The sequence below is a fragment of the Drosophila sechellia genome, chromosome 3L, assembly GCF_004382195.2.
Source record: "Drosophila sechellia strain sech25 chromosome 3L, ASM438219v1, whole genome shotgun sequence".
Lineage (NCBI taxonomy): Eukaryota > Metazoa > Arthropoda > Insecta > Diptera > Drosophilidae > Drosophila > Drosophila sechellia.
This window is the reverse complement of record NC_045951.1, coordinates 12,252,000-12,277,463: the sequence shown is the minus strand read 5'-3', so window position 1 is coordinate 12,277,463 and position 25,464 is coordinate 12,252,000. Positions and strand designations below refer to the sequence as shown.

Sequence of the window (25,464 nt, the reverse complement as noted above, 5' to 3'; positions counted from 1 at the left end):
TAATAAATTCCAAGGAATGTCGAACTAAATCCCCTTTTACATCAATTTTTATTTATTTACATAAGTATTTTTTAGTAGCATTTATTGTGTTTTAGCAAATTAGCCAGCAAATACCTTAAACAAACATGAGTTATATACTCTCGCTCGTGGCGAAACTCGACTTTATATGGAACCCCGAATAAAATGATAAATAAGGGTAATTTATTTGGGCACATTTATGAGGCGAGCACGCTGCCAAAGATACATTTAGCCATTTAACCAACGGATAACGAATCCAAAGAGTGCGGGCATACAAATTAGTGCGCATCTGCGCCATCGAGGCATTCTGGAATTGAATCCTGCGAGGGGGGAGGGGGGACGGGTTTTCGGAAGGGGAAGGAAAGGATATCCAGAGTACAACACGTCTTGACATTTGCATCTTGAAATGCAAGTGAAAGATACAATCCCAATCTGTGTATCCAGATGCGCCATTGTCACTGTCATCGGCTGTGGCTTCCTTTCGACTAGAACTCTGCTCTGCGGATGATAAATGACGTCGATTCAACAAATTGGCCCACACATACATGGCCCAAAACCCAGAACCCAGCTCCCCAGCCAAACCATTTTGGCCAATTGAGATGGAAATCAACTCGTTCTGTGCCCCACATACACGTACTGCATAGTTAACTCCCCGATTTCGGTGGGGGATTGGGGCTCTCTACTCCGCCCGATCCGCCCCTGAATTTACATTTGGCTGTGTCTCAGGAATTAATTCGGAACTGTTTTAATAATTCTTTGCATGCGGAAGATACTTCGAGCCAGATGGATTCAACTGGAGTTAAATTTTATGCAAATTAACTACCACTCGGATTTACAAGTTGCCATGCCGAAGGGATTTCAACATTGATTATGAGGATTTCGTGTACCTTTACGTACTTGGTTTATTATAATATTTTGCACAATAAAGCAAACTCATTGAGGTAAATTATATTACTCATTTCGAAAAATTGTTTTTTAACTCACCTTACGGCTTGAAAATGTAGAAGAAACGATAAAGTTTGCGGGCATTAATTGTCACAATGTCTTTTTTTAATTTTCTTATTTATATCATTTTTATTTTATCATATATTTTTTTATTAATCATTTCTTCTACGGTGATATTTAAATTTTTTCAAGGCAAACAAATTAATTGTCTCGAAAGTAATTGATATTTCCACATGTTAAATCGACATAAAAATGTTTAATTCATAGTTTTATTTATTTAAAATAAATTTAGAAAATTTTATATACATTTAATTCTTTAAATAAATTAGAGTTTATCTTAAAATTGCTTTTAAAACTATTTAAACTCAAAGAAATCATTCCATTTTGCGAGTTACGTGCCCCCCAGCATTCTGTCAGTTAGCGAAATCAGCGAGCTTTTTTCCGCGAAGCATGAGGGCTGCAACATTCGCAGTGTGCACAGTGCCCTGGTCGAATGTTTTTGTTTGTTGTGTTTTTTTTATTTATTTCGCGTTTAAAAGTGTTTTAAAGTGAGATTTAAAGTGCAATGGAGCTGCCGAAAGAGTTATCCATTGCGGAGATCCGTAATTACATGTTGGCAAACGAGTGCAAGGTGACGAATCACGCGTTGGTGAAGCACTTCAAGAAATTCCTAACTCACCCACAGTCGCAAAGTGAGTCATTTGTGTATGTCTTTTGGATTTGTGGGACCTGTTGAATGGCCAAGAAAACCCATAATGATTCGGTTTTCACATGGATGTTCCCAATGATTAATTGCAGATGAGGCACGCAAGCGATTCAAGACCTATGTCACACTGCTGTCCACCATCAAGAACGAGAACAATCAGAAGTTTTTGATATTGCGCAAGAAATACGTAAACGAATGCCCCACGGATGAGGTTGTGGAGCGCGCGGTGGCCGCCGCATCGGGTATTCCGGAGCCCTCGAGTCCCGGCGGCGCATCCCTGAACTTTGACTCGCCCATGCGGCAGCCACCGCCATATAAGCCCCCGCCCATGGTCACCTCTCCGCCAGCCGTTTACATTGCCAAGGAGCACCAGGAGAATTACCAGGAGTGCGTGGACGAATTCACGGCTGCCATAAAGCGCATTGAGCCAGCACGCTTGGAGAGGCAACCGTCGGTCAAGTCCGAGGATCTGGATCAGCAGGAGAAGCCGGAGAAAACGTCTCGATCGAATTCCATCGATGTGATCGACAACAAAGAGAACATACCACGTTTCTCCTTCTCCTCGGAAGCCTCCTCGGCGTCCAGCACTTCCATCGAAAAGCCGGAGATGGCTGATCCCACTGCTCCCGCCGCCGAGGGCGATGTGGCCGAGAATCCTATCAGCGTAAAGGAGGCCACGCGCAAATTCAACCGGATGGCGTCCGAAGAAGAGGCTAAAATCATATCGCCGCCAGCCAAGAAGAAGCCAGAGAAGGTGAGTGCCACAGAACCGGTTAACCCAGGGCGTTAGCCATCATGCGGGCTCGGCTCGGGTGCGGGTGTCTTTCGGGCCCTTCTCTCCCAGCTCTGTTTCAATGCGTTCCATTTCCTGTGCTTCAGTAGTGGGAAGATTCGCTCCCAGACAATTCAAATATGCGACGTTTTTTGCACGGCTTAGTTGTGATTAATTAGCACAGAGCTATGAAGGTTTTTATATGATGTGTCCACTGTAGGTAGGCAAAAATATCTGCAGACTTTGTTTCACTTAACCAGCTGCTTTTTCAATCCATCGTAGACTGTACACACTGTAATCAACTTTGTTGTTTTAACTAAAGAGAAACGAATTCTATTATTTACATCGAATTCTTCGCTTAGTGATAAGAGTGGCCTTCTTAAATTCGTAACATATCTTGAAACCATCCTCCTGCTTAGGCAACTTAAAGTAGTTCTTAGCGTACAAACACTGTATGATGGGATTGAATGAAGTATTTGCTTTCCCATCACTGCATATGACAAAGAAACTGGCTGATATTCCGCTACAAATCAGGGTCAGATTAGATCTGCTGGCCCTAGAAACCCCGAGCAATTATTGTCAATGCATCAGTGGCTGTCCCAGGCTTTGGGCCACCTCAAGTGGAACTGCTGGCGGAATGCTAGATGGCCAGAATGTCAGAGTGACAGAGTGGCTGGCTCGAACTAAGCCGGTCGGTTGGTCGGTCGGTCACCCAACTGTCTGTCAGTTCCCAGAGCCATGTCACGAATTGCCACCAGCACAGGCCGAATTGAATAAATCCATTAATTTTATTAGTGGACAATATAAATGTAAGTCTCATAAAACTACATACATGCGCCTGCATCGTTCCGTTCGCCTTCCTGTCCACTTTTTCTGTCCCGGCTTTGTCGCCGCCGCGCATTCAAGAGCTGGTGAACTGGCGAGCTGGTGAGCTGGAGAACTGGCGAGCTGATGCCCGACATGTGTACGTACATGTGCGGACACATGTACTCCGATTCCGAATTCGATTCCCGCCCGAGTGCGATGTGTTTAGTAACTTTGTTCCATCAACTGGCCATGACGACACTTTGCAAGCTGTTTCCACCAACCTCCCCCCTCGCATTTTCATTTCTTTATTTTCTTGATGCCCCAAAAGCCTATTATGTGCACAAACACATAGTAGGACATGCCAAGTGTGAGTTACGTGAGAAATTTTGCGGCCAGCAAATGGCATGCAAACACTCAGAAAAATCTGCAATCGGAAGGAATTTTTGATAGTAAATCTAATGGAATATTATATATTGATATTTTTAAACATAAAAAATGATGAATTTAGCTATTTCTTATGAAAACCGAACCATTTCCAGTTCCTATGACTATAATTGATGTAAATTGGAAAAGGAAACCTTTAGCACTTCAACAAAATCCACTCCACATACATATAATTTGTAGCGTGTCCATTTCGAGATTCTAATTTAGAAAAGTATCAATCTCGGGGTGAGCATGTGGCAGTGGAATTTGTCAAGCGTTACGGAAAAATCGTTCCTTAGTTAATGTTACAAGCTATAGTAGTGCAATTGGGCCGAGTTGTCAAACAACTGTCATCCACTTAGGCCTGTCAATCACGCAATTTAGAGTTGAAAACGAATATCCCCAGTGCATAAATCATCGGAGTCTGTCTGCGAGACGGATGGTCCCATCCGCATCCGTATCCCATCCCATTCCATTTCATTTCAATCTATTGTATCATGTTTAGAGCAAGATGCTCCGCAGCAGTGGATGTACATCAAAGTGGGATTGTCAACGGCACGTCAGATGCTATAAAATCCAACTAAAACATCGGGAAGCGAACTTAAGTGCCTATTTGTACAGACACTCGGACATGGTAGAATCAAACTAGTCCTTATATTGGAAATCTGTTTCAAAGCATCACTGCCGCAACTTTGAATTTCTCACGTATTTCATGTTTCCGGATTTACGCAGCCCGATTTTGAGCAGCCAAATTAAAAATATCAAAATAAAGTCAAAATTAAATGGAAGCTACGGGGAAGTTCTTACTAACAAGGCTAGTACATTTTAAGGAACTACATTTCGTTGAATGTGTTTACTATTACTTATCGTATAAATTATGAATACTTCATTTGAATGAATGAATTCACTTGAATTTCGCCCATCTTTTCGCCAGTCATTATTAATTTGTCTGCAACATGAGTAGAGTTAAAAACGAAGGGCTATAATTCACTATCATATCGTACAGATCGGGTTGATAGCTCCCATTTGGAGCACTGAGAATAAAGAAAGTATCTGTGGCGTTATAAGCGCTTACAGCTTGTTAACAAATTGATTCGCTAACAAGACACACGGTCATTTTTGATGGCGCCAACCGTCTTCACGCAATTATTAAAATTCAGTTGTAAACAATATTGGGATAGGTTTTGATGGATGCCCCTTTTTTCCCGGTTATTCATCAGAGAAAATAACTAATCATCGCTAGACGAAAAGAAAGTGGCTCATCATCTTCCCCAGGAGTTTCAAAGGCGCCATTCTAGTTCATGGGATTCATCATGGGATCGAAAGAAAATATAAAACTGGGGAGCAAGTGAAGTGGATTCATCATGGTGTACCGTGAAGTTTTTGGCGTTGCAACCGTAACTATGGGATCTGGGATCTGTATCCATCCCCAGCTAGCTGATCAATTAAATTCGTTTCGATCGTTTTTAATTAGCCCGATGATTTTGCATTTTGTACGCTCACTCAGCACCGTTGTGAGTTGATTAATTTACGCCCCAAAATAAGAAGCTGATTTAAAATGGGATTTTTTTTCGTAAATAACTAATATTGATATTGATATTGGGATTTTTACTTATTTTTGATTAATGAAATTTTAGAAGGTTAACGGGAAACTACATAAATTATTCGGTTCAAGAGCAAAGTTATCATGAATTCCAGCTAAACCTTCAAATCCAAAAGTAGGCATCGTGTTGTTAACTAAAATAGCGTTGTTAAAAATTCAAAGAATTGCCAAAATATATTTTTAACTTAAGATTGCCTTGATTTGTCTGGCAAGGGTTGGATATAATCTGATATCTAAATTCTTAACAAATTAAACAATCACCTGATGGGAAGTATCTTTCATAAAATAATAATTAAGATTCTAAAGCTTTCAACTATCAAACAAAAACTAATGCAAACTCAGCCCGATGTTTTGTGAATCTAATTTAAACCCCCTGGCATCGCAAATATGGCCCCAAAGCAAAGTTCCTGCCCAAAAGTCCGCCTGCAGCATCAAACAGACCGCATATATATTCTTATTAAAAATAGGAGGCCACCTCCGTAGTCCCACAGTGCATATAAAACTGCCAGGCGACCCACATCGAAATGGGGGGCGGGATTGGGTTGCCCCCGGTTGCGGGGGGCGTGGCTGGGTCGGTGGCGAAACGAACCCTTTTGCATAAAACAAGTTGGTGAAACATGTTAACATAGCCAATAAGCAGCAATAGAAATTAGTTAGGCAAAGCTATTCTCATCACGGTCATGCCAGCCACAAAGGACCCAATTAAAAATGTAAGGAAACAAACCAAAAGTTGTTATTGCTGTTAAACAACAACGGACTGTGTCCCGAAGCGGTTAAATTTACAACAGCAACAATATCCATCCACCCGTTCACCGCCGAAGTTGCAGCCACACCCACTAGTCCTACTCGTACTGGACAAAAAAGCGAACGGAGTTGAATCCCCGTGGCCTGTAGCCTGTATCCTGGAAATGGAAACACGACCATTTTGTGGCATCGGTCGAAAGGTAAGACTCGCCGGGCCAACGTAAACACTGAAGGGACATGGCCCAGACCCCGAGTTCCACATCGTATCCACACTCTTGCTCTCTGCATCCCAGTGTGCAGTAGTCTGGGTATCCTGGGCGCAGGGCCATGGCCACATCCTGGCAAAAGGACAACGGCCAGCTGTGTGATATAATATCGGGCATAAAGGGACACGGCACACAAGAAAACTGGCCAACAAACAAGCGATTGGGGAGCAGAATGGGTGGCCAGCCAGTGCGATGGACAAGGGCAAAACCGGTGCTCAATCCCTTCCGAAGTCCCCAAGTTCGAGCCAGAGTTCCAGTCCGAGTTGCTCCGTGTTTTGCCTTATTCTATACTCTTCTTTTTTTGTTTTGTTGTCTCCTCATCCCAAAGCCATAAAAAAGCAACATACCATTAAAATGGGGAATCCTTGGGGGTGGTTGCTTGCAGTCGGAAAAATGTACGTGATTAGTTAGTTAGTTTTAAAGGGTTTACTTTTGGCTTATTATAAATAAAATAAATGAAATATGTAGGAACTCTACGAAATTATTGGCAATGCTGCTAAAAATGACCATAAGATACTTTATCTTTATCCTTGCATAAAATGAAATCTCTATTCTTCATAACATTTAAATACATTTTTATTATCTTTCTAAGATAATAGAATTCGCACTGAAATACAAACCCATCCTTATGATCGTTAAATATTACTATATTTCTTTTACAATTATATTTTGTTGATAAGTACTTCATATTTTGTAACTACTCTAATTGACTCATCATATTGTTTTTGGCGAGTGTGGTGGGCGGTTCAGTTCGGTTTGGTCTGGTTTTCCATTGAATGGGGTTCTGTTCCGGGTTCCGGGCTCTTTTGTTTAGCATTGACATGGTCACTTGGCCAGAGGGCCTGCGTCTCAATGTTTGTACTGTTTTATGATGTTCGGCTGCTGTTTCTGTTCCTGTTCCTGTTACGCCTGTTGCCTCGCTCGCTCGCTCAAATGCCAGAATCCGTATCTGAGTACGTATCTGAATCCATATCTGGATGCGAGTTCCATCCAGAATGCCCTTTGCAAATGGCGACTGCCCTTCGCTTACCTGTGCAACCGGACGGAGTAAAACACCCGTCCGTAATTGGAAAAACGTGAGCTCTCCAGGAGTCAAGTGGCGTGTAAATAGAATGGAGAGGTATGGAATGGAATGGAATTGGACGGAGGTCCTGGCACGCGTTCTGCGCATCCTGCGGCCAAAATGCGGCATTCAAATGTCGTCGTATTTATTAGCTATGTTACGATGGGCCCGGGATAATAAAGGGCCCCGTAGAGTGGGTGATGTTGTTCAGGTGAAAGTTGGGAGTGGGTTTGCCGGCTATGCCGGGTTTTCCTGGGATTGCACAGCTTGTTAGGCCCGCGAACATTATGCGAATGGATAATTAGTTGCCGAAAATGTGTTGTGCGCTCGTAAATATGAGGCACACATGTCGGGTGGCTTCCATTCTTATTGTCGCTGGCACATGTGTTTGTTTGGGAAGTAGTCAACGCACTCCTCTCTCTTCTCCTGCATCCGAGGAAACCCCAACCCCAACTCCAACCCTCACCCGCGGAAATCATTAGAGGGCTCATTATCAGCAGCAGCCGACTTTTGCGGGTGTGTGTGTGTGTGTAAAAAACTGTGTAAATCACCGAACCAAAAAACATCTACTACTTTCTTTTCGAAAGGGAGCTGCTGTTTGAGAAGAACGCAGCGCACTTTCTGCCTTAAGCACGCGCCTAATAAATAAAAATTATTACCTTCATAATTAGTGAAGGAACATGGCGATGGCGCCGTCGAATGCGTGAGCATAATTACCATCCAGCTTTTACGCCCGTGTCTGCACCCTTGGAACAACACATATCCCAATTCCATTCCCATCCACATCCGCATCCCCCAATCTCGTGGGCATCCCATCTTGACACTCGGAAAAATGAGCTGAGATGTGGAAGTGGAAATCCTTCGTGGAAAGTTCTTCTATTCTAAGTTGGAGTTTCAAATCAGTATATTTGATTAAACTGCTAGAGATTGGAATCCTTCCTAATCTTTAAACATACACATTAGTGATTATCCACATTTTATATCGAATTGCTGGTTATTCATTAATAAAATATATTAAGTTCTATCATTAGAATAGATATAGCATTATTCTTGTTAAATTTCTAACGACCAACAGCGTTTTCCTTCTGGTTTCAATTTGTGCGCGCATTCGTGCTCGATCTAATTAGGAAAAACTAGATATTTTTGAAAGTGCACCTCCTGCTCGAAAAGCACCCGTTCCATATTGCATATCCCATGTGGATGCCACACACACACACACACACTGGGATTGTGGGGCAATGTTGGCCGTGTGTGCTAGTGGGTAAATTAGAATCGTATATTCCGGGAGGCGACGACTGTGTTGGCGTTAATGCTCTCAATGGGCTTTCTATGTTTTATTCCCGCTTCGTGCCGATGTTTTTCGTTTTGGTTTTTTTTCGATTTTTTGTTTTATTTTGTTAGCAGTGGTACAACGCCTCCGCCAACGCCCCCCCTCGTCACCTTCCAAGTCGTAGACAAAGTGGCAGAAACATGCATAATTAATTTATGCCCCTCTGGGCGCACCTCCTCCGCTCCTCTTCTCCATTCCTCTTGCAGCAATTAATCGAGGAGAAGGATTCACCGGAGGTTACGCTGGCGCATCCCAAGGCAAAGGAGTGGATCGTCTCGATGGCGAAGGCTAATTACCAGGAGCTGGCCAAGATGGCCAGCGAGTATCCGGAACTGGTTAAGCTGCAGGTAAGTCTCACTGATTCCTCTTTTCTTAGCCACTTTTGAGCCACCTTTTGGCCACCTTTTACGCCTCCTTTTGGCCACCTTTTAAGACACCTTATAGCCAGTTTTAAGCCACCTTTTAGCCAGTTTTGAGCCACCTTTTAGCCACTTTTTCCACCCACGATACTCTAACAAATGCGACAAGTACAAACTATTCATAAGCATTAATTACGACAAATTAAGCAGCAACGCGTTGTTTTTGCCATGTCGAACAACACTTAAAAATGCGAGGAAAAATATAATAACGACAACTGAGGGACCGGCCAGCCAGAGGGGGCGTGGCAACCGTGGGCGGGGAGGGGGGATTTGGCGTTTGTCGCATAGCGAGCTAAAAAAAAATAAATTAAATATGCTACAACAACAACGCCAGTCGAGGCGACAATTAATTGTGAAATATGTTTTCAGCATTTTTAGCACTTGTAGCGCATGTTAAGAAGTGGGCGTGAGCGCGACTCCGAACAACGTAGGCCGTACGGATCGGCCATAGATATAGACATAGATATAGATATAGACATGGATATAGACGTAGATATATGGCCTGGCATTGGGCAACCACTGACGAGTGATCATCTCGCAGAGATTGCGGATGAGAAGCGGACTAGAAGGTATCCAAGCGGCAGACACAATTGCATTTCTTCGTTTCTTCTGATTTTCCGGCAAAAGATTTGAAATGCCTAATTGCCAGTAAAGGGTTAATTGCATAAAACTACCTACAAGGACATAAATCATAAAGTTTATATATAAAGTTTATATTAGAAGCATTTTTGGTAAAACTCTATATTCAACGTTAAAAGGTAACCAAATTGGCAAGGAAAGGTTTTTAAAAATCAGTTTAAAGTATTAGCTTTCTGTATTTTCAATTATCATATTATTTATTCAAACTGCGAATAGCTAAAAAGTAGGTGATTAAATGCTTAATATTTTACCTTTGATACTTATAATTAAATTCTACGATCTCATAAAGTAAAAAAATGGTAACATAGTTCTATATTTCTACGATAACTTTTGATTTATTCGTATTTATTAGGTTTTCTCCTAAAGAGGAATTTATAAATTATTACCTGTGCTTCTTTTAGAAATTGTTAATTGTTGGTAATCAAAAATGTTTTGACAACATGTCTGAATGCGTTTTTCCCTAACTTATTGCGCTGGAGAAACTTTGTTTTAAAGTATCATAAATAATAAAGAACAAGGGCTACATTTCTGGTTACTAGACTATTTTTAGTGACTGTGTGGGGAATATTTAATCTGGGCTACGAAAGAACAAATATTAGCTACAATATCTATGAACTTATCTATATGCCTAGAATGCTACCTCTTTTAAGTAATTAGCATTATATTGTACTATTATATGTGCATTTAAATAATTAGGTTTCCTAGGCAACACTTTTTTAAAACAATTAAGTATATCTGGATTCATTACCGGGTATTCCCTGGTCCATCACCCCCAAGACCAAGTTTTTTACGCTTATTTATGACGTGCGTGTGACCCCACTCACAAAAAACTGGGGGAAAGAGCGAGCTCCAATTCTCGAGGGGTCGCCGCAAATGAGACATGGAAATATGGCTACGCTCGCGACATCTCGAGATTGGGTTCCGAATTGGAACTGGAGTGGGTATGGGCATGAGCATGAGGATTGGGGGATTCAGTGTGAGAACTTAATATGGGATACGCCAGATTTGCTGCCCCTTCTGGTGGTGCCTCTCAATTAGACAGCGTTTTTCGGAGTTTCGTACGTCCCCGGGTATTTATGTCCCACATATAGCCATATAGTATATATCCAGTGCTGCTGATGATGATACTGGGGCGTCGGCCCCGTTGCAAGATGATTTATGCCGTCCGCAGAGGAACATGGGCCCCTGGGTTTTACGGGTATCTGCGGTGGCGCAGGAGGTGGAGAAGCCGTGGTAGATTATGTTCGCGAGCGGACTAATTGCCGTACAAATGCACTGTTCCCGGAAATAATGAATTCCGCACTCTGCATACGCATTCGCATATGTACATGCAAATCTTGAATCTTGAGGGCCATAAGTGCAATCAATTAATGAGCGAACGAACCGGCACCCCGGAGGCCTTTTGGATGAGCAACTGCCAACTGGCAGCTCATTTGCGGCGCTTCCAATTCCTTGAATCACTGAAATCGCAACGAGACGGAAATAGCCATAAATCAGACCGCGATTGCCACTTAACCTAATGCCTCGAGTTCCTTCGGGCAGCTCGTTTTGCTCATTCTGCTCAAGATGGATGTGAATGGCCGAAAAAACGGTTGTATCTTGCGGATTTTTAAATGTTCACATGCGAATAATCGCTGAACTATTAGGTGAAGATATTCTCTAATGAGCACTTTGGAATGATTAAATCACCTAATAGTTATAGTTTGTGATAAATTAGTATTTTTCGCTATCTTGATGAAGAATTCATTACAATCGGACTACTTTTCTACACACTTGTGGTGCGTTTCGTCACTACTGTGCTATAATAAAATAAAATACCACTCTAAAATCGCTTAAACCATTAATAAAAATATAGTAAAAAAAAGCAATAAAAAAAAATAAAATATAAATCGTATGTCTGAAATTTAAGTACAAAAAAACTTATTTTCCAATTGTATTTCCAATACCAACTGAAATAAATTCTAAGTGAAATCAGTCGGGTGACCGAAAGTTATGCAGATGGATTCAGTTACACTTGTATGCTAACAGGATTATGTACAAAGTCCGGACTCACATGCCACTGACCATTTACATATGTACGCGTATGTAAATAAATGGGCGAGAATTTTGTGGAGAAACTCCAAATAAAAAAATTCCCCAGTCATCGGCGGCAGGGTATAAAAAAAAACAACAAAAAAAGAAAGAAAAAATATTTTTAATTTGAATAAGTAATTCGTACAACGGGGCAAAATCAAAAAAGAAACAACTCGAAACAAATGCGAAACAAGGAAAATTCAATTTACCCGCATGTCAAACCGAATTGCCGGCTAGGTCAAACACGTTGATGGATGGACGGACGAACGGACAAACGGACAAACCGACGGGTGGACGGACAAGCTTACGGCATGGATGCATGGCCAACCGGCGGTGCCGGGGTTGGAGGCGAAACCCAACAGTACAGCGGCAACATCACGGCACCACCAGCAACGTGGACAAGCTTAAATTGCAAAACGGTGCATGCTTGTCTATTTTGGGGCGGTCCCATCGCCCCACCAAAATCGGATGGACTGCAAACAATGGACCCAAACCCGAGTCCAGCCCACATGTGTGTATTTATACAGGGGAACACCTGAGTGGCAAAAGGAGTAGGTTACGAATAAAAAAAAAAAGGATATACATACATATATAACTTGGTAAAAGTACACACACGAGCCAAAGTTTTTAATTAATACAAAACTTGTAACATTTTATAAGCCGCTACTACATATTAGCAGCGACTGGCGTTTTGAATATGCACATACTGATACATCCAGCCATGTGGCTTCTATGCCCGGACAAGGGCATTCCATCAGCCCATGCCATTCCGATCCGACGAACATTAGGCACTCTGGATTGGCTCAGCCATGGACGTGGAACTGTGGACTTGTGGATGTGGATGGCATGCCCAGGTGGACTATTTAACTGAATTCAAATGTGCATGTCCGTTTACACAGAGTCATGTCCATGACTGTGCATCTAACCCATGGTTCCATGCGGCAATAGTGACTATGGTGAGTCCAATGCCGATGCCGATGCCATGTTGCCAGTGCTTGATTGCTGATGTCGTGTGCCAGAAATTTAATTAAACTTGGGATACAAACAACCTGAAGCGGTTGGACAAGCCCATATTTGAGTACGACTACATTTGACTACAATCGCAATCGCTGTGTTCCGCCATATAATGTGTTTGGGCATTCAAATACGTACGGGCATTTTGGGCAATAAAATGAGAAAACAAATGTCACCTCCTTTTATTAAGATACATTTTGTAATATTGGTAAAAAGCGCTAAAATTATTCACAACTTATAATCTTTATTGCGCTAAAAAAGAGAGCAGCTCTACTATAAATAACAGTGATACACATTTTAATATTTTTATTACCCTTTTGATGTAATTTTTTAATTGAATAATACCGGTGCAAAACGCATGAAGTGCCATTAAGTGTCTAAGATCTAAGGAGCATCTTCAAAGTCCGCCTGCCACCGTGGAAACTCCTCACATCGTGACCATGAACTTTTCAACAGGTCGTCCGCAAGGCAATAAAACGTCTGACACCTTTGACAGTCCCTGCGGCACACTCAGTCGGATCTGGATCCCCTGCTCTGGAACCATAATAGTGGTGTCTATGTGTGTCAGCGGCATTGGTGGCGCCTTTGGCCAAGTGGCATATGATTGGCCCATTTCAGAATCCCGATTCCGGGTGGGAAGACATCAAACCAAACGACGGCGGCAGCGGCGGCGACTTGTGTGAAAGATACTTTCCATGGGCGTCATTAAATCGAGGTGACAATTCAATCAACAATCCGCCGGCGAAAATGTCAAATGGGTGAGGATCCGAGTGAAGCCTTTCCAGAAATCAAATCAAATGTGTTTACGACGTCTGCCACGTTGGTGGCTCAATTTTATGTCGCTGAGCGGCTATTAAATTTAATTAGAGCTCTGTGCCGCCGTTGGACGTGGCTAACGCATAAATGTCATCAAAATATTTCCCTGAACGGTGGCTTTATATATTTAGTAACACTGCAGTTTAAGAGTTCACCCAATGTCGCCGACGAAGTGCTGGAAATACGGGCAGTTGACATGCGAAAGGATTTCCCTTCTGGGAAAGAGCAGTTCCAATGGTAGTGGCGGTCGTGTCATCCGGCCATCACTCCGCACTGCTGGAGGTGATGTACTCGGACATAAAACCCATTTAATTGTCATTGTAGATAGTCGCTTGAAGTCACTGCCAGATTTGTGTCATGAGCTTTCACTTGGTTCGGCTCCGGTGTGGGTTTGGATTAGATGGATGTGATTGCATATACATTGCTATTAATAATTTAACTCTATAAGAACTAGTTAGAAGGATTTAAAACCCATTGGTGCCACGTAGCACATGTGTAACTGTCCACTGGAAAGGCGCTCCTTAACTGTCATTCCATGCCAAGTGGCGATTGCAACCGAATTGCATTCGCCGCCAGTGGAATTCGTCTTTATTATTATCTCACTGGCATTATTGGGTGGCGCTGTTGGCGCCAACATCTTGCACGTTCCAACGGATGTCTCCTGGGCAGAATGTGGCCGAAATCACCTCAACACGGTTCCGAACTGCCGATTGTCTCCACAATTATTGTCATTCACAATTACTGCAGGCTGTGTTGGTAATTTCGCATTGAAGCCAAGTCGAATAGCTGATACCCTATGTCATAACAGCAGTCGAAACTGACTGAATCAAACTTGCATGAAGGCCATAAAGGATATACACTCGTTTATGACCAATGCGATGTTGAATTCAAAGGCATCGAGTGAACGGTTATGACCATTAAGGAGTTTCCAGTGCCCAAGGAAGAAGTCTTTTAGCGTGTTTAGCTCCGTGACTGCGACTGCGACTGGGAGTGGAATTTCTTATTTTTGTGGCAAGCGAGGAAATCGGCGACATGTCTCGAAAACGTGAATCCCGGGAATGCTCCGTTCAGCGATCCTCGGGGCCGCCGGTAAAGTGTCAGCAAAAACGAAATTGAGCTTATCGGTAAATGCATCGGCGGGAGTTCGTCCAGACTGAGGACGTCCTCTGCTCGACCGGCGAGCATCTTCTTGATGCAATCGTGCAGTCGTCAAATTAGCGACATTCGAAAAACTTCCCAGATAACTACTACGAAAGACCCGAATCCGAAAGCCAACAGAGGTAACTTCTAAAAAAAAATCCAAAAGGCTAACGAAAAAAAAACAGAATCTCAGGAGCCTGTAGCCCTGTGCATTTTTTTCCTGCTGCTGCCACAGAACCCACCAGAGATCTGTCACAGCTCTGAAAAACGAAAAAAAAAATAAAATAAATAAAACCAAAAAAACCAAGCTCTGGTCCACGATCATTGAGTCCGTTCTACGTGATTTATTTGCTGGCTCAATTGAATTGTTTTGGAGTGGACCCAACCTGGAGTGGATCCTCGCCGCTCCACGAGGAGCACCTACTTTCGCATAGTCAATCAGCAATGCGATTTCTATGACTTGATTGACATTTCATGAGCCCGCCATGGACATCCATTTGCCGCCGTCGCCAGCTAAAAAAAAGGAAGTAAAATGAAATAAAATATAAAAAAAAGAGGAGGAGGAACAATGGATGTGGCAGACAAAGGAGTGGAAAGCGCGTCAAAGTCATTGACGATCATCCCGACTGATGATCCGCTGACAATTCCCAAAACGACAAACTCAGGCGCCATGTTAACCACCAAGCAGTCCGGCAGACAATCGCCTCGCCTGGCTGACGAAGATGGATTCCTGACTCCTCATTCTTGATTCTTCTGATTCTTGATTCTTGATGCTACTGATTCCCGATTTCTGATGCCTGATTTTTCATTCCTGATTGACTGGCTGCCGAATCACCATTGTTTCTTTTTGGCCAAGCCAACTGAACTGATTACAATCGCCCAGGAAGGCAGTAGAAGGCGATCGTCGAACGCTTTGCATTTTATTAAACACGATCCTTTTGATTATTATTTTTTTTGTTTTTTGATGGTCCCATAGCCGGTCGGTCGGTCAGTCGATCTGCGATATCGGTTTGATGGAGGTCATTGCTGCTTTATTTGGACATGCAACTTGTCACGTTTAATGGCATGAAGCGGCGGAATAGCGTGTGTGCGATTATCTCTACACTGGGAAAATAAATCAGCTATATCGAAGGGATTATATCATTTAACAGTGCAGCGGGGGAAAAAAGTAACAAGCTTGGTATTCATTCATACTTAATTGCCTGTCGAACATGAATAGAATGAATACAAATACATGAATACTATACGTTTTCTTGGCTCCAGCTTCAATTTAGGTATGCTAATACACCTTAAATTAGTAGTATTGACTAAATCCAAGGAATATGAAGCATGTTAACTATCCTAAGTTCCTTTCAGTGAAAAATCTTGCCATTTCTGAGTATTTCGTATTCACTTTTGACCAGTGCAGCCATATCGGCCATGTGTGTGAGCAGCTGGGGCAAAGCAATCAACGCCGATCCCAGCCAGGCGAACGTATGTATATTGATTAGCTTTCGCCTTGGGAGAATCCGTGTTCCTGTCGCAACCAGTGCCACCGTTCCATGTACTAGCGCCAGCTACCGATTTCCGATTCCCCAACACTCCGTTTCCCCGATTCCCCCCGGCTACCAAAGGTGGCCAAAGGTGAATGGCGATCCCCAAGCGCAGATACTTAGCCTGGCCCATTCCAATTCCCATTCCCATACCCAATCCCATTCGCAATCCGGATGCCTGTCAGCGGCTGGCAGTGGGGCCCTGCAAATTTGTCAATACTGCGAATGCAGTGGGCTCAACCGGGTCATAAATTGCGCAAAATGAATATGAATAATACTGCTGCATTGAGAACCAAACAAAATAACGAAAATAAAAAAAGAAGGAATATCGCCAGCGGGCTGAAGGATGAGCTGGTTACCCCACACATTGTTCCGTATACACCTTGGACAAAAGGAGGTGTTGCCTGGTTGTTATGAGTTTTTAAATCCGACTAAGCCCATTCGCCAACATTTATTCGAATTTAATCGATTTTTCAAATTGACTCCGCACTCGCCGTTCGTCGTGTAGTGTAAACCCAGTACAGAAATCGCTGACCGCCCATCGGTACGCCCATATTGGTTTTGCCCGTTTGTTTATTTACTCCTTTACTTACTACTCGGGGAGATAAAAAATAAACAATTATTTATAGCCCCTATCCTTTCGACGGCCAAAGGATTGACTGGGCCTATTCCACGACTGTGGCCAAAAAGTAATTAATTCGCTGGGCTGGAACGCGTCAAATGAATTGAAAAAGTACAAATGATTGGTAATTATGGAGGGTATCGTTAAATGAAGTTATATTTCTCACGTCGTAATGAGCTCAAACTTATTAGCAGGCACTTAAACTGGGATGTAAATTTATTAAGAATTTATCAAGGTATCAAAGTTTTGTTTAAGTGTGCAAAAAGTGTAAGAGATTCTTAAACATTTTCATATTTCATTTGGAGTTATTAAAGTACTAAAACTATTAAATAATAAATATTTTTATATCTGTTTCTGTTCGATTTTTGCGCTTTAAAGATATAGAAAGTGGCATCCATTTAGAGAATCCCCACAACCCGCACCCTCGACTCCACAAACCTCCACAATTATATAATAGTTTGAAACAGATGAAATGGTACTGGTGCGTGGACTCCTGGCGGCGGGGAAAAGGGTGCTGAATGGAACACGGACTTGTGCATAATTAATGAGGGAACCCAGGCAGGTGTGCTGGATGCGTAGGACGACAACCGTTGCCGGCTGTCAAACATGATGACAAAAGATTACATTTCGCAACTTGTGGCAGTTGCTGCTGCCGAGCCAAAGATTCCCAATGTTAGACTGGCTGAGCAGCAGGCAACATGCTTAAAAATTTACATAAAACTTCTGATAATAGTTTTGCCTGCGCCCTGTGGCATTGCTCTTCCAGGGGCTACCTCATCCTCAGTCTCGTCTCCATCACCATGCTCCTGCTCATATTGGAGTTCTTGGGGTTTCGCACGTTACCTAAAATCCTTGGACTGATGCTGCGATAGCGACATCATAAATTACGAAACTAAACTTTGTGCGAACGGGACGAATGCAGATGGAGCTGATGATGAGGACGATGCGACTGTAGCCTGGACTTTGCGACTCCAGCCATGGAGTTGGGGGTCTTACAAATAAAAAAAAAAATAAGAGACATGCAGCGGGTCGCGATAGCACAGGCTGAGAAGCCATCTCCTCCAGGAATAAACCTCGGCTGGAGAAATAAAAGCCGTGGTGCTACATTTTTGGGCTGAGTGCAATTGCTTGTCAAACAGAAAAAGGTTACGCTGCCCAAAAAGCCAAAAAATATAAATAAAATCGAAAAAGGCAAAACTCTTGACCAGCTATGCAAAAAAACTTGCGCCGGAAAATGGTTGCCGAAAATCAGTGGAAATCAATTAACTAGAATATATGATAGCAGTAATTATTGGTATATTATGGAGATTATATTCGCTGTCACTTCAAAGAAGAAATTCCGATAACGATTATAAAAAGAATCAACCTTGAGGAACATTAAATGTCATTTTGAATTGCAGTTTCATACAAATATTACACAGGATCTATGGATCTTTGAATTTGTTTGTCATTAATAACAAAGATTTAAATAGCTTTTCTTTGCTTAAATGTAAAGTTAATAAAGTATCTTCCCATTGAGCTTGAGCTAATCACTGCAGCTGCTGGCGTTAATCGCGGCTGCTTCATTAAGCATTCGCCAATTACTCAATGGCCGCTTATCGAGAATTCAATAATTAATTAGCAAAATTAACAAACGATTACGATGGAGGAGTTCGTGGACGTTGCCCGCTGCCAGCACGATTCGCAAAAAGGGAGCAAAGGAGCGGAGTCTTGGCCGCGAATAACAAAATTCTGTTAGTCACGCATGCTAATCTTCGTGTTGTCTCAAGAAAAAAAAACAAAAAAGTAAAACTGGCAACCAGAAGTTGGCAGCACAAGTTGCAGCAACCTCAGCAGCAGCAACCTTTAAAAATCGGCAGCGGAAACGACAAGGCCAGAGGTAGAAGAAGAAGATCAGGCCATCGACGGTGGTGGCCGCCGCGACTTGGTCATGAGCTTGGTGGTTCGGTGGTGGTGGTGGCTTGGTTTGGGCCACTCTGGTGGCTCCTGCGTTGCCCCGTTATCGATGCCGCATTGTTTAGGGCCCGAAACAAATGATTATTGTGGGGCCTATTTAAGGGTAATCGTGTCGTCTGAGCAGGAGCCCAAACTCCCAGCTACCAGGTGCCTCGTGAGCCTGTGTTGGGTCCTTTGAGGTGCTCCGGTTGTCCCGGTTGCCCCGCGATTAACCCACCAATGTGCTGCTATGACTTTACTTTATACCTAGAATAATTAAGGACGGTGCCACGTTTTTGGGTTAATTATGCCTGCAGCCTAGACAGAGTCGCACACTGAGCGAAAAAAAGGGAGATTGCAATCTAGTTTATTATAAATAAAACAAAAAGGGGGAAGCGAAAGGCAAATGTATGCGATAATTTATTGAACTATTAAACATTAATAATATGAAGGGAAGAAATAACTTATTGGAGGTACTTACAATTGTAGTCCTGTTAAGTTAACTTAAGTTTTAAGTAACTTACTTTTAAAACTAATGGCAATCTATATGCTACATACAATACTAGATACTTATAGATATACTAATTGTTAGTATCACAAATTCAGATGCTTCAAACTCTAGTTATTATTTATTATTGGTAGCTGAAGTGGCTTCTTCCAAATTCTTTTCTCCCTTAAAACGACAAACGCCACTTTTTTTTTACTGTGCATGCCATGTTCAGTGGCTCAAATTAAATACGCCATTTAATAAATATGGTGGCCATTATCGGATAAGCTTCTGGATCTTTTACTTAAACATGTCACTTCGCATTAATCTGGAGCCGTAAGGCCTGTGCTGGCAATCTGGCAACAGGTAAAGGCCGCCGGCGTCTGAGAACCAGAGGAGTCAGTGGAGTCGAGTCCAACGAATCCAACGAATCCAGTCTTGGGGGGCCACACGCAGTGCTCCAAGTTTTGATGTGATGTTCGCATGCGCATGCGCAACGCCAGTGGCTCCAAAATGACCTGACTGACGGACTAACTAACTGACTGACTGACTGGCTCACCTCGAACCGAACTGGTGGCCAAAAAGAACTGCGATCTCAGATCTGGAGTCGGAGGTCTGGCCCTGCCACAGATTCGAGATTATCATAAATAATGTGGAGTAACAGTTCCACGGGCTGTGAATGCCTAGGATGGCCAGCCATGCCCATTTGTTGCACGTTCCGCAGGCAGTATCTTCAATTTTTTTCCATTTTTTCCATTTTTTGTTTATTTCCCAGAAAGGATGAGATGAGGTCACTGTTGGCCCGCTCACTCTTAATGACGTCTAATTTGTCATCGTTGAGGAACTAATTTTTTAGCCCGCTGATATAGGCCCAATAGAGCGCTACCTGTCTTGAACACGAACCTCGAACCTCGAGATTTCTGCGTAAGTTACGAAACCGAGGGTTCACTGTGCCTGCGCGCTGGGAACCCTTGAGATGGGTTATTTTTTTGATAGGGTTCGGGTTTTGGGGATTGGGGTTTTGGGTGGGGTGGGGGGTTCGCCTGCTGATGGAGACGCATGTGAGAAGCGAAATTTACATACCCATAATTCGTGGAATAATAAGTATTTCCATTTAGTCGCCCAAAAAAAAAAAAGAAACCCAAAACCAAAAACTTGCGATAAGATAAAGCTGTTTTCGCTTAAACAAAATTTTACCTGTATAACCATGGGTAAAAAATTTAAAATGCGGCGTGAAATCTATCTGTTGTGTGTAATTTGACAATTTATTTTATGATGCAGTCCGCTAGTAGCAGCGACTAATTTACATTTTGGGCACAAAATGAAAACATTATGTTTGTAATGCGCATTTATCAGCTGAAGATTTCCGCGAAGGTTCGTGGGATATTACACTTTAATTTTTATAATTGTGTCATCTTTGTAAAAAGCGTTGCTGTAAGTTTATAAACATAGATACCTATATATTTCTTATTACTTGAAATTAATCTCTTCTTAATATTGAAGTATTTATGTTTATGAGTATTATAAATAATATCTAAATGGTTGCAATCATCCATGTCCTTTTTAGTACACTTTATCTAGCTCAAACTATCATATGTAATCTTTAAAGCACTTCCACTTCGAATTAAGAGTCCTAGGGAAAGTACAAGATAGACCCCGCCACAAATCGGCTAAACGATGTGTATAATGGATAATGGTGGCAGGAGTAGGAGTAGCAGGAGGATCAGGAGTAGGAGCATCAGGAGCAGGAGGAATAAAGTGGAGGAGGAGCAGCATGTTTTACCGATTAACATATCCGGCGCTTATACCTGTGTGTACATTTCTGCCTGTGCGATTGTACATAGCCACAAACATTCAGCGCTGTTTAATGTTTAATGTTTTTATACATTTTTTTTTTGCTGTTTTAGTTTTGGCGTTTTGCGGCTGCCTAGCGCCATCTGATGATTGTCTGTATAAATGTATATGTATAGGCTGCATGTTCAGCGGCCATATTAATAATTTTTGTGGTGCGTTTTTTGATTTAGGGAGCATTTAAAGCGTGAACGACTGCATCAATAATTTCGCTTGCAATTTTATTGTGCATAAATTTCATTAATTTATAATTTTGGCCGTTGCCTGGCTGCGGCTAACATCCGACCCGCTGATCTCGCTTGCCAGTTGCCAGTTTGCGATATATGCTATATATGCTTGTGCCCCTGCCACTTTGGGCATGGGGAATGGGGCATGGGGCATGTGGCATGAGGCATGGAGCATGTTGCGCCAATGTGTTGCCGCGGTCCGTCGACTGGGGCATAAATTATTTTCCGTAGTTTTGGCAGGCGCCCGATGACCGCGCGCTGCGTAGATTTCGCGATTTTGCGATTGCGCATGAGGTGAGGGTTATTCATTTGCCTGCGTATGGCGAATTCAGCTCCTCGGCTCCCTCAGCTCATGCGCTCCAACTCCATTCTCGCCCCCATCTCTTCGAGGTCTGCTCTTCTTCGGTGCGAATCGCTGACCGCCTGTGCCGAAACATATGCACTGAAAACAAATAGGCAATCTAATGCTCAATAATCGAAGAACAAACAATTACGATATGATTCTAGTTGATATCAAATCTTCCACTCTGTTTTAAGCTATTTAAATGAAGCTACTCTTTATATTTCTAAATTTAATACAAGTTTTTTTAATTTTGAAAAGATTTTTACTATAGTGTCGATCCAAAAAGGAAATCCTAGAAATGATATACTATTAAATGCATTAGTTGTAATAATCTTTCAATATCTAAACCATATATTTCTAAGTAAATTATTTGCTCAACAGTTCCTTGGATTTCACATCCACTCCAAAGCCCCTCCCTTTTCTCGCAGTGCACGCACATTGCTGATTTGGCTGTAGGAGTATCTGCGGTTGTTGCCGGCGTTGTCGAATTCTGGGCAGATGCTGCGGAGCTGCAGGCTTCATTGAGGAACTCGCGATTTGGCTCGGGCTTATGCTGGTGGTTGGTGGCTGGGATCTGGAGAACCGAGAAGCGTCCTGCAACTGGGCAACTGGGCAAAACTGGACAACTGGGCCCGGCATGTCGCCTGCAAATGTCTTCGGTTTGGGGCCGCGCAGTTAATTATAAACGCTTGGACATTTTCGCTTGAGTTCGCCTCGCATCGCATCGGTTTGTTTTCATTTCCAGATGCAGATTACATTATGATTTATGCAAAATAGTAAATGCGTCTGATGGCAACATGCGCCAGCTACCAGACACGAAATCTCAGCCCAAACCAAGCGTTGCTCCTCCTCCTTTTCCTTCTCCTCATTGCGACCTGTTCGAGTGCAGCCATCGCGATCGGAATCGTAATCGAAATTAGAAGTTTCACTAGCAAACAACTCATCCAATTGGCAGAGAATGGTATCTACACATACATATATATATCCATTGAATGGGGGTATTTAGCGTACTGCGATTTTATTCGAGGCGATTTGAGGCCAATCGTAAAGCAGCGCCGTCCCACTGGCCGCCAATAAATCAGGAGCGCCATGAAGAGCGGCCTCGTAAAAGTGCTTAAATTAATCATGCTGAATGTGTGTCCCGGCTTTACGAGATGCCCCGATCCATGGGGCGCCACAGCAGTCGCAACAGGTTGCCCCCGCTAAGCGCCATCCATTCCGATCATAGGTACCATAAACCATAAACGCTAACTTAACTGCTTAACTGCCCCGGATAGCCGGGCATCATTTTGCATAACGAACGAGAGACGTGCATGTCCGGTTGGCAAGTAGTATCTGTGTATCTGTATCTGCATCTGCATCTATATCTTTAGCTTGTATCTGCATCTATACATCTGCATCCATCTGTCGTCGCCGTTTTGAAATGTAATGTACATACATGCACACAAAGGGGGGAGGGGGGATGCCACCGGGAAAATGGCAAGCGCTTTATTAAATACTCACTTTGATTTACTTGCGACCGGGGCGATGGAAAATTGCGCTTGAAATTGCATTGTTATTACATGTTTGGGTCAGCGCAAATTAAATTCCATATAGAAAAGCAATCTGCCCGGCGTCGAGTGTATTTATTTTACCAAAGATCGCGTACGTGACAAGAAGGGGATCGGGCTCGAAGGACCACGACGACTACAAGATGTTTAACAGCGAAAATGTGGTGCAAGTTTCTACCGAGAGTCGGAAAAAGGGTTGTATGTATGCATGTATGGGGGCAAGTCGAATGCACTCAGAATCGCTATTAAATTAGTTTAGTGGCATTTAACTTAATCGCCTACAAGGGAGTTAAAATTTTCCACAATCCCGCGTCTCGCTCTCCGTTTTTCGCTTTTCGACTTTTGCCTTTGAGTTGGTCAAAAATTGGGCAGACGTGATTCGATTTTAAAGAAGCTGCCTGCACTGATGGCAACAAGTGCTTTCGTCTTAATATCTTTGAATAGGCCACTCCAGCTTGGGGACTACAGCTTTTGTGGCCCTTTTGGCCAGCCAAGCATTAAGGCCTAACTGCGCGCGTCATCAACTCCGCCGATCGGCTGGCCAAATTGAGTTGTGCATCAAAAAAGCGACGGATCCCTGGGGGCCAAATGCAACTGCATCGTGATGTCAGCTTCGGGTCCAACTACTGGCTGCCACTCCTGCTCCAGCTCCTGGCTCTATGGCTCTGCCCCCGAGGAGACATTCCCGATGCGTATGCTTAGTCCATATTCTTTGCATAAATCTCACCGATGTCCTCCGGATGGACGGAGCTTGTAATTAAATTGCGACACGGGGCAGCTAATGGCGCCACAACATAGATTCGCTGGCAAACAAGCAGCCGGCATATGCATACAGACGTACACTTAAAAAAATAATAGTGCAATAGAGTATTTCGATTTTATAATCTTTTAAGAGCATATAAAAGGAATAAGGCATGGAATGCTTTTTGAAGAGGATATTTTGTTTAGGCTTAGTTACTAATCAATAAGGGAATTTATTATTTTAATATTTAAGCTTTGTTTTAGTTTTAAGTTATATCATTTTAGCCAGTATAGTTAGTAACTCAGAACAGAGATTTCTAATATTTTCTGTAAGCTGATATCTAAAATCTGAACACTATGTCTTGATCCTTTCTTTCTCTGTGAAAAAACCTAAGTGGGTAATTGTTTTTATCAGTGCATCGGCAAGTGGAGATGGTCATGACAAAGCGGCGGGGACACGACCTCCGTTCAGTCGGAGCCTCAGCGTACAGGGCACGTTTCTGAATGAAATTCCAGACCGCTCTGGTCGAGCGTTTCTGTGTGTTCCAACCTTGTCTGCCCGGTCATCAAACATCGGACTGGGAGTCGGGAGTCGGGAGTCGGGAATCGGGTATCGGGAGTTGGGAGTCAGGAGTCAAGGGAAAGGGGAAACGGAGCTGGAGACGCCACAAAAAAGTACTACGCTACTTGGGCGGCGGCGGCACGAAATGAGTGGAGTGCAGTAGTTTTAGTAGCCACCGCGGTTAATTAATTCTGCATGAAATTTAAGGTTCTTCTTTTTTTTGCGGCTACTCAGTGCATGGTGCATATATGGCGAGTCATTGTCGCCGATCAGTCGATGTGGATGTTGGTCAGGATGTTGGCCACGTTGCTGCACGTACTCGCCTGTCTGTGGATCTCTGAGCTTCCCAGCTCCAGCTCCAGCTCCATCTCGATCCTCGTTGTGTCCCCCAGTGCTTGCTAATCAGCCGCACCTCATCAGTCTGGCAAATCAAGTCATTAAGTTAACCGAGTGCCAAATGGAGCAAATAATGCTGCATCTTGGGGGTTCGCCGTTGGGGCAGTAAAAAATCTCTCAATTAGTCAAACAATTAAATCAGCTATCGATTCGAACTTGAACTGATTCCATATTCAATTATGTACTCCATTTCACGGAGTTTTTTGCTCAATTGACTTCCTTATTGGCATCACATCTTAATTGATTTTACTAAACAGGCTTTAAGTGCAGTAGAAACTTTCTTATGAATAACTATTTATTTTATAAATAAATAAGTTAACATGTGATATTAATTTACTTTGCTTTCTTTTTAATTTCAGTGCCCAGCAACGGTAAGTTTCTTATTACCAACATTTACATTTACAACACCGTTTTTCACGTTATAAAACAAAACCATTGAC

The 25,464-nt window shown here is 42.8% G+C and overlaps 1 protein-coding gene across 1 annotated transcript; it reads left to right on the top strand.

Annotated features, from left to right (window-relative positions):
• The first annotated feature begins 1,428 nt into the window (after nt 1-1,428).
• LOC116801028 (ankyrin repeat domain-containing protein SOWAHB-like) lies at nt 1,429-25,464 on the top strand. The gene is made up of 4 exons (XM_032718292.1): nt 1,429-1,655; nt 1,762-2,423; nt 8,884-9,024; nt 25,384-25,464. Exons 1-4 carry the CDS (start codon nt 1,529-1,531, stop codon nt 25,447-25,449), a joined length of 996 nt encoding a protein of 331 aa, XP_032574183.1. The 5' UTR covers nt 1,429-1,528; the 3' UTR covers nt 25,450-25,464.

Coding starts and splice junctions, on each gene's coding strand:
- LOC116801028 (XM_032718292.1), top strand. CDS start 1,529: ATGGAGCTGCCGAAAGAGTTATCCATTGCGGAGATCCGTAATTACATG. Junction 2,424..8,883: donor CCAAGAAGAAGCCAGAGAAG/GTGAGTGCCACA, acceptor TTCCTCTTGCAG/CAATTAATCGAGGAGAAGGA. Junction 9,025..25,383: donor CGGAACTGGTTAAGCTGCAG/GTAAGTCTCACT, acceptor TTTTAATTTCAG/TGCCCAGCAACGGTAAGTTT.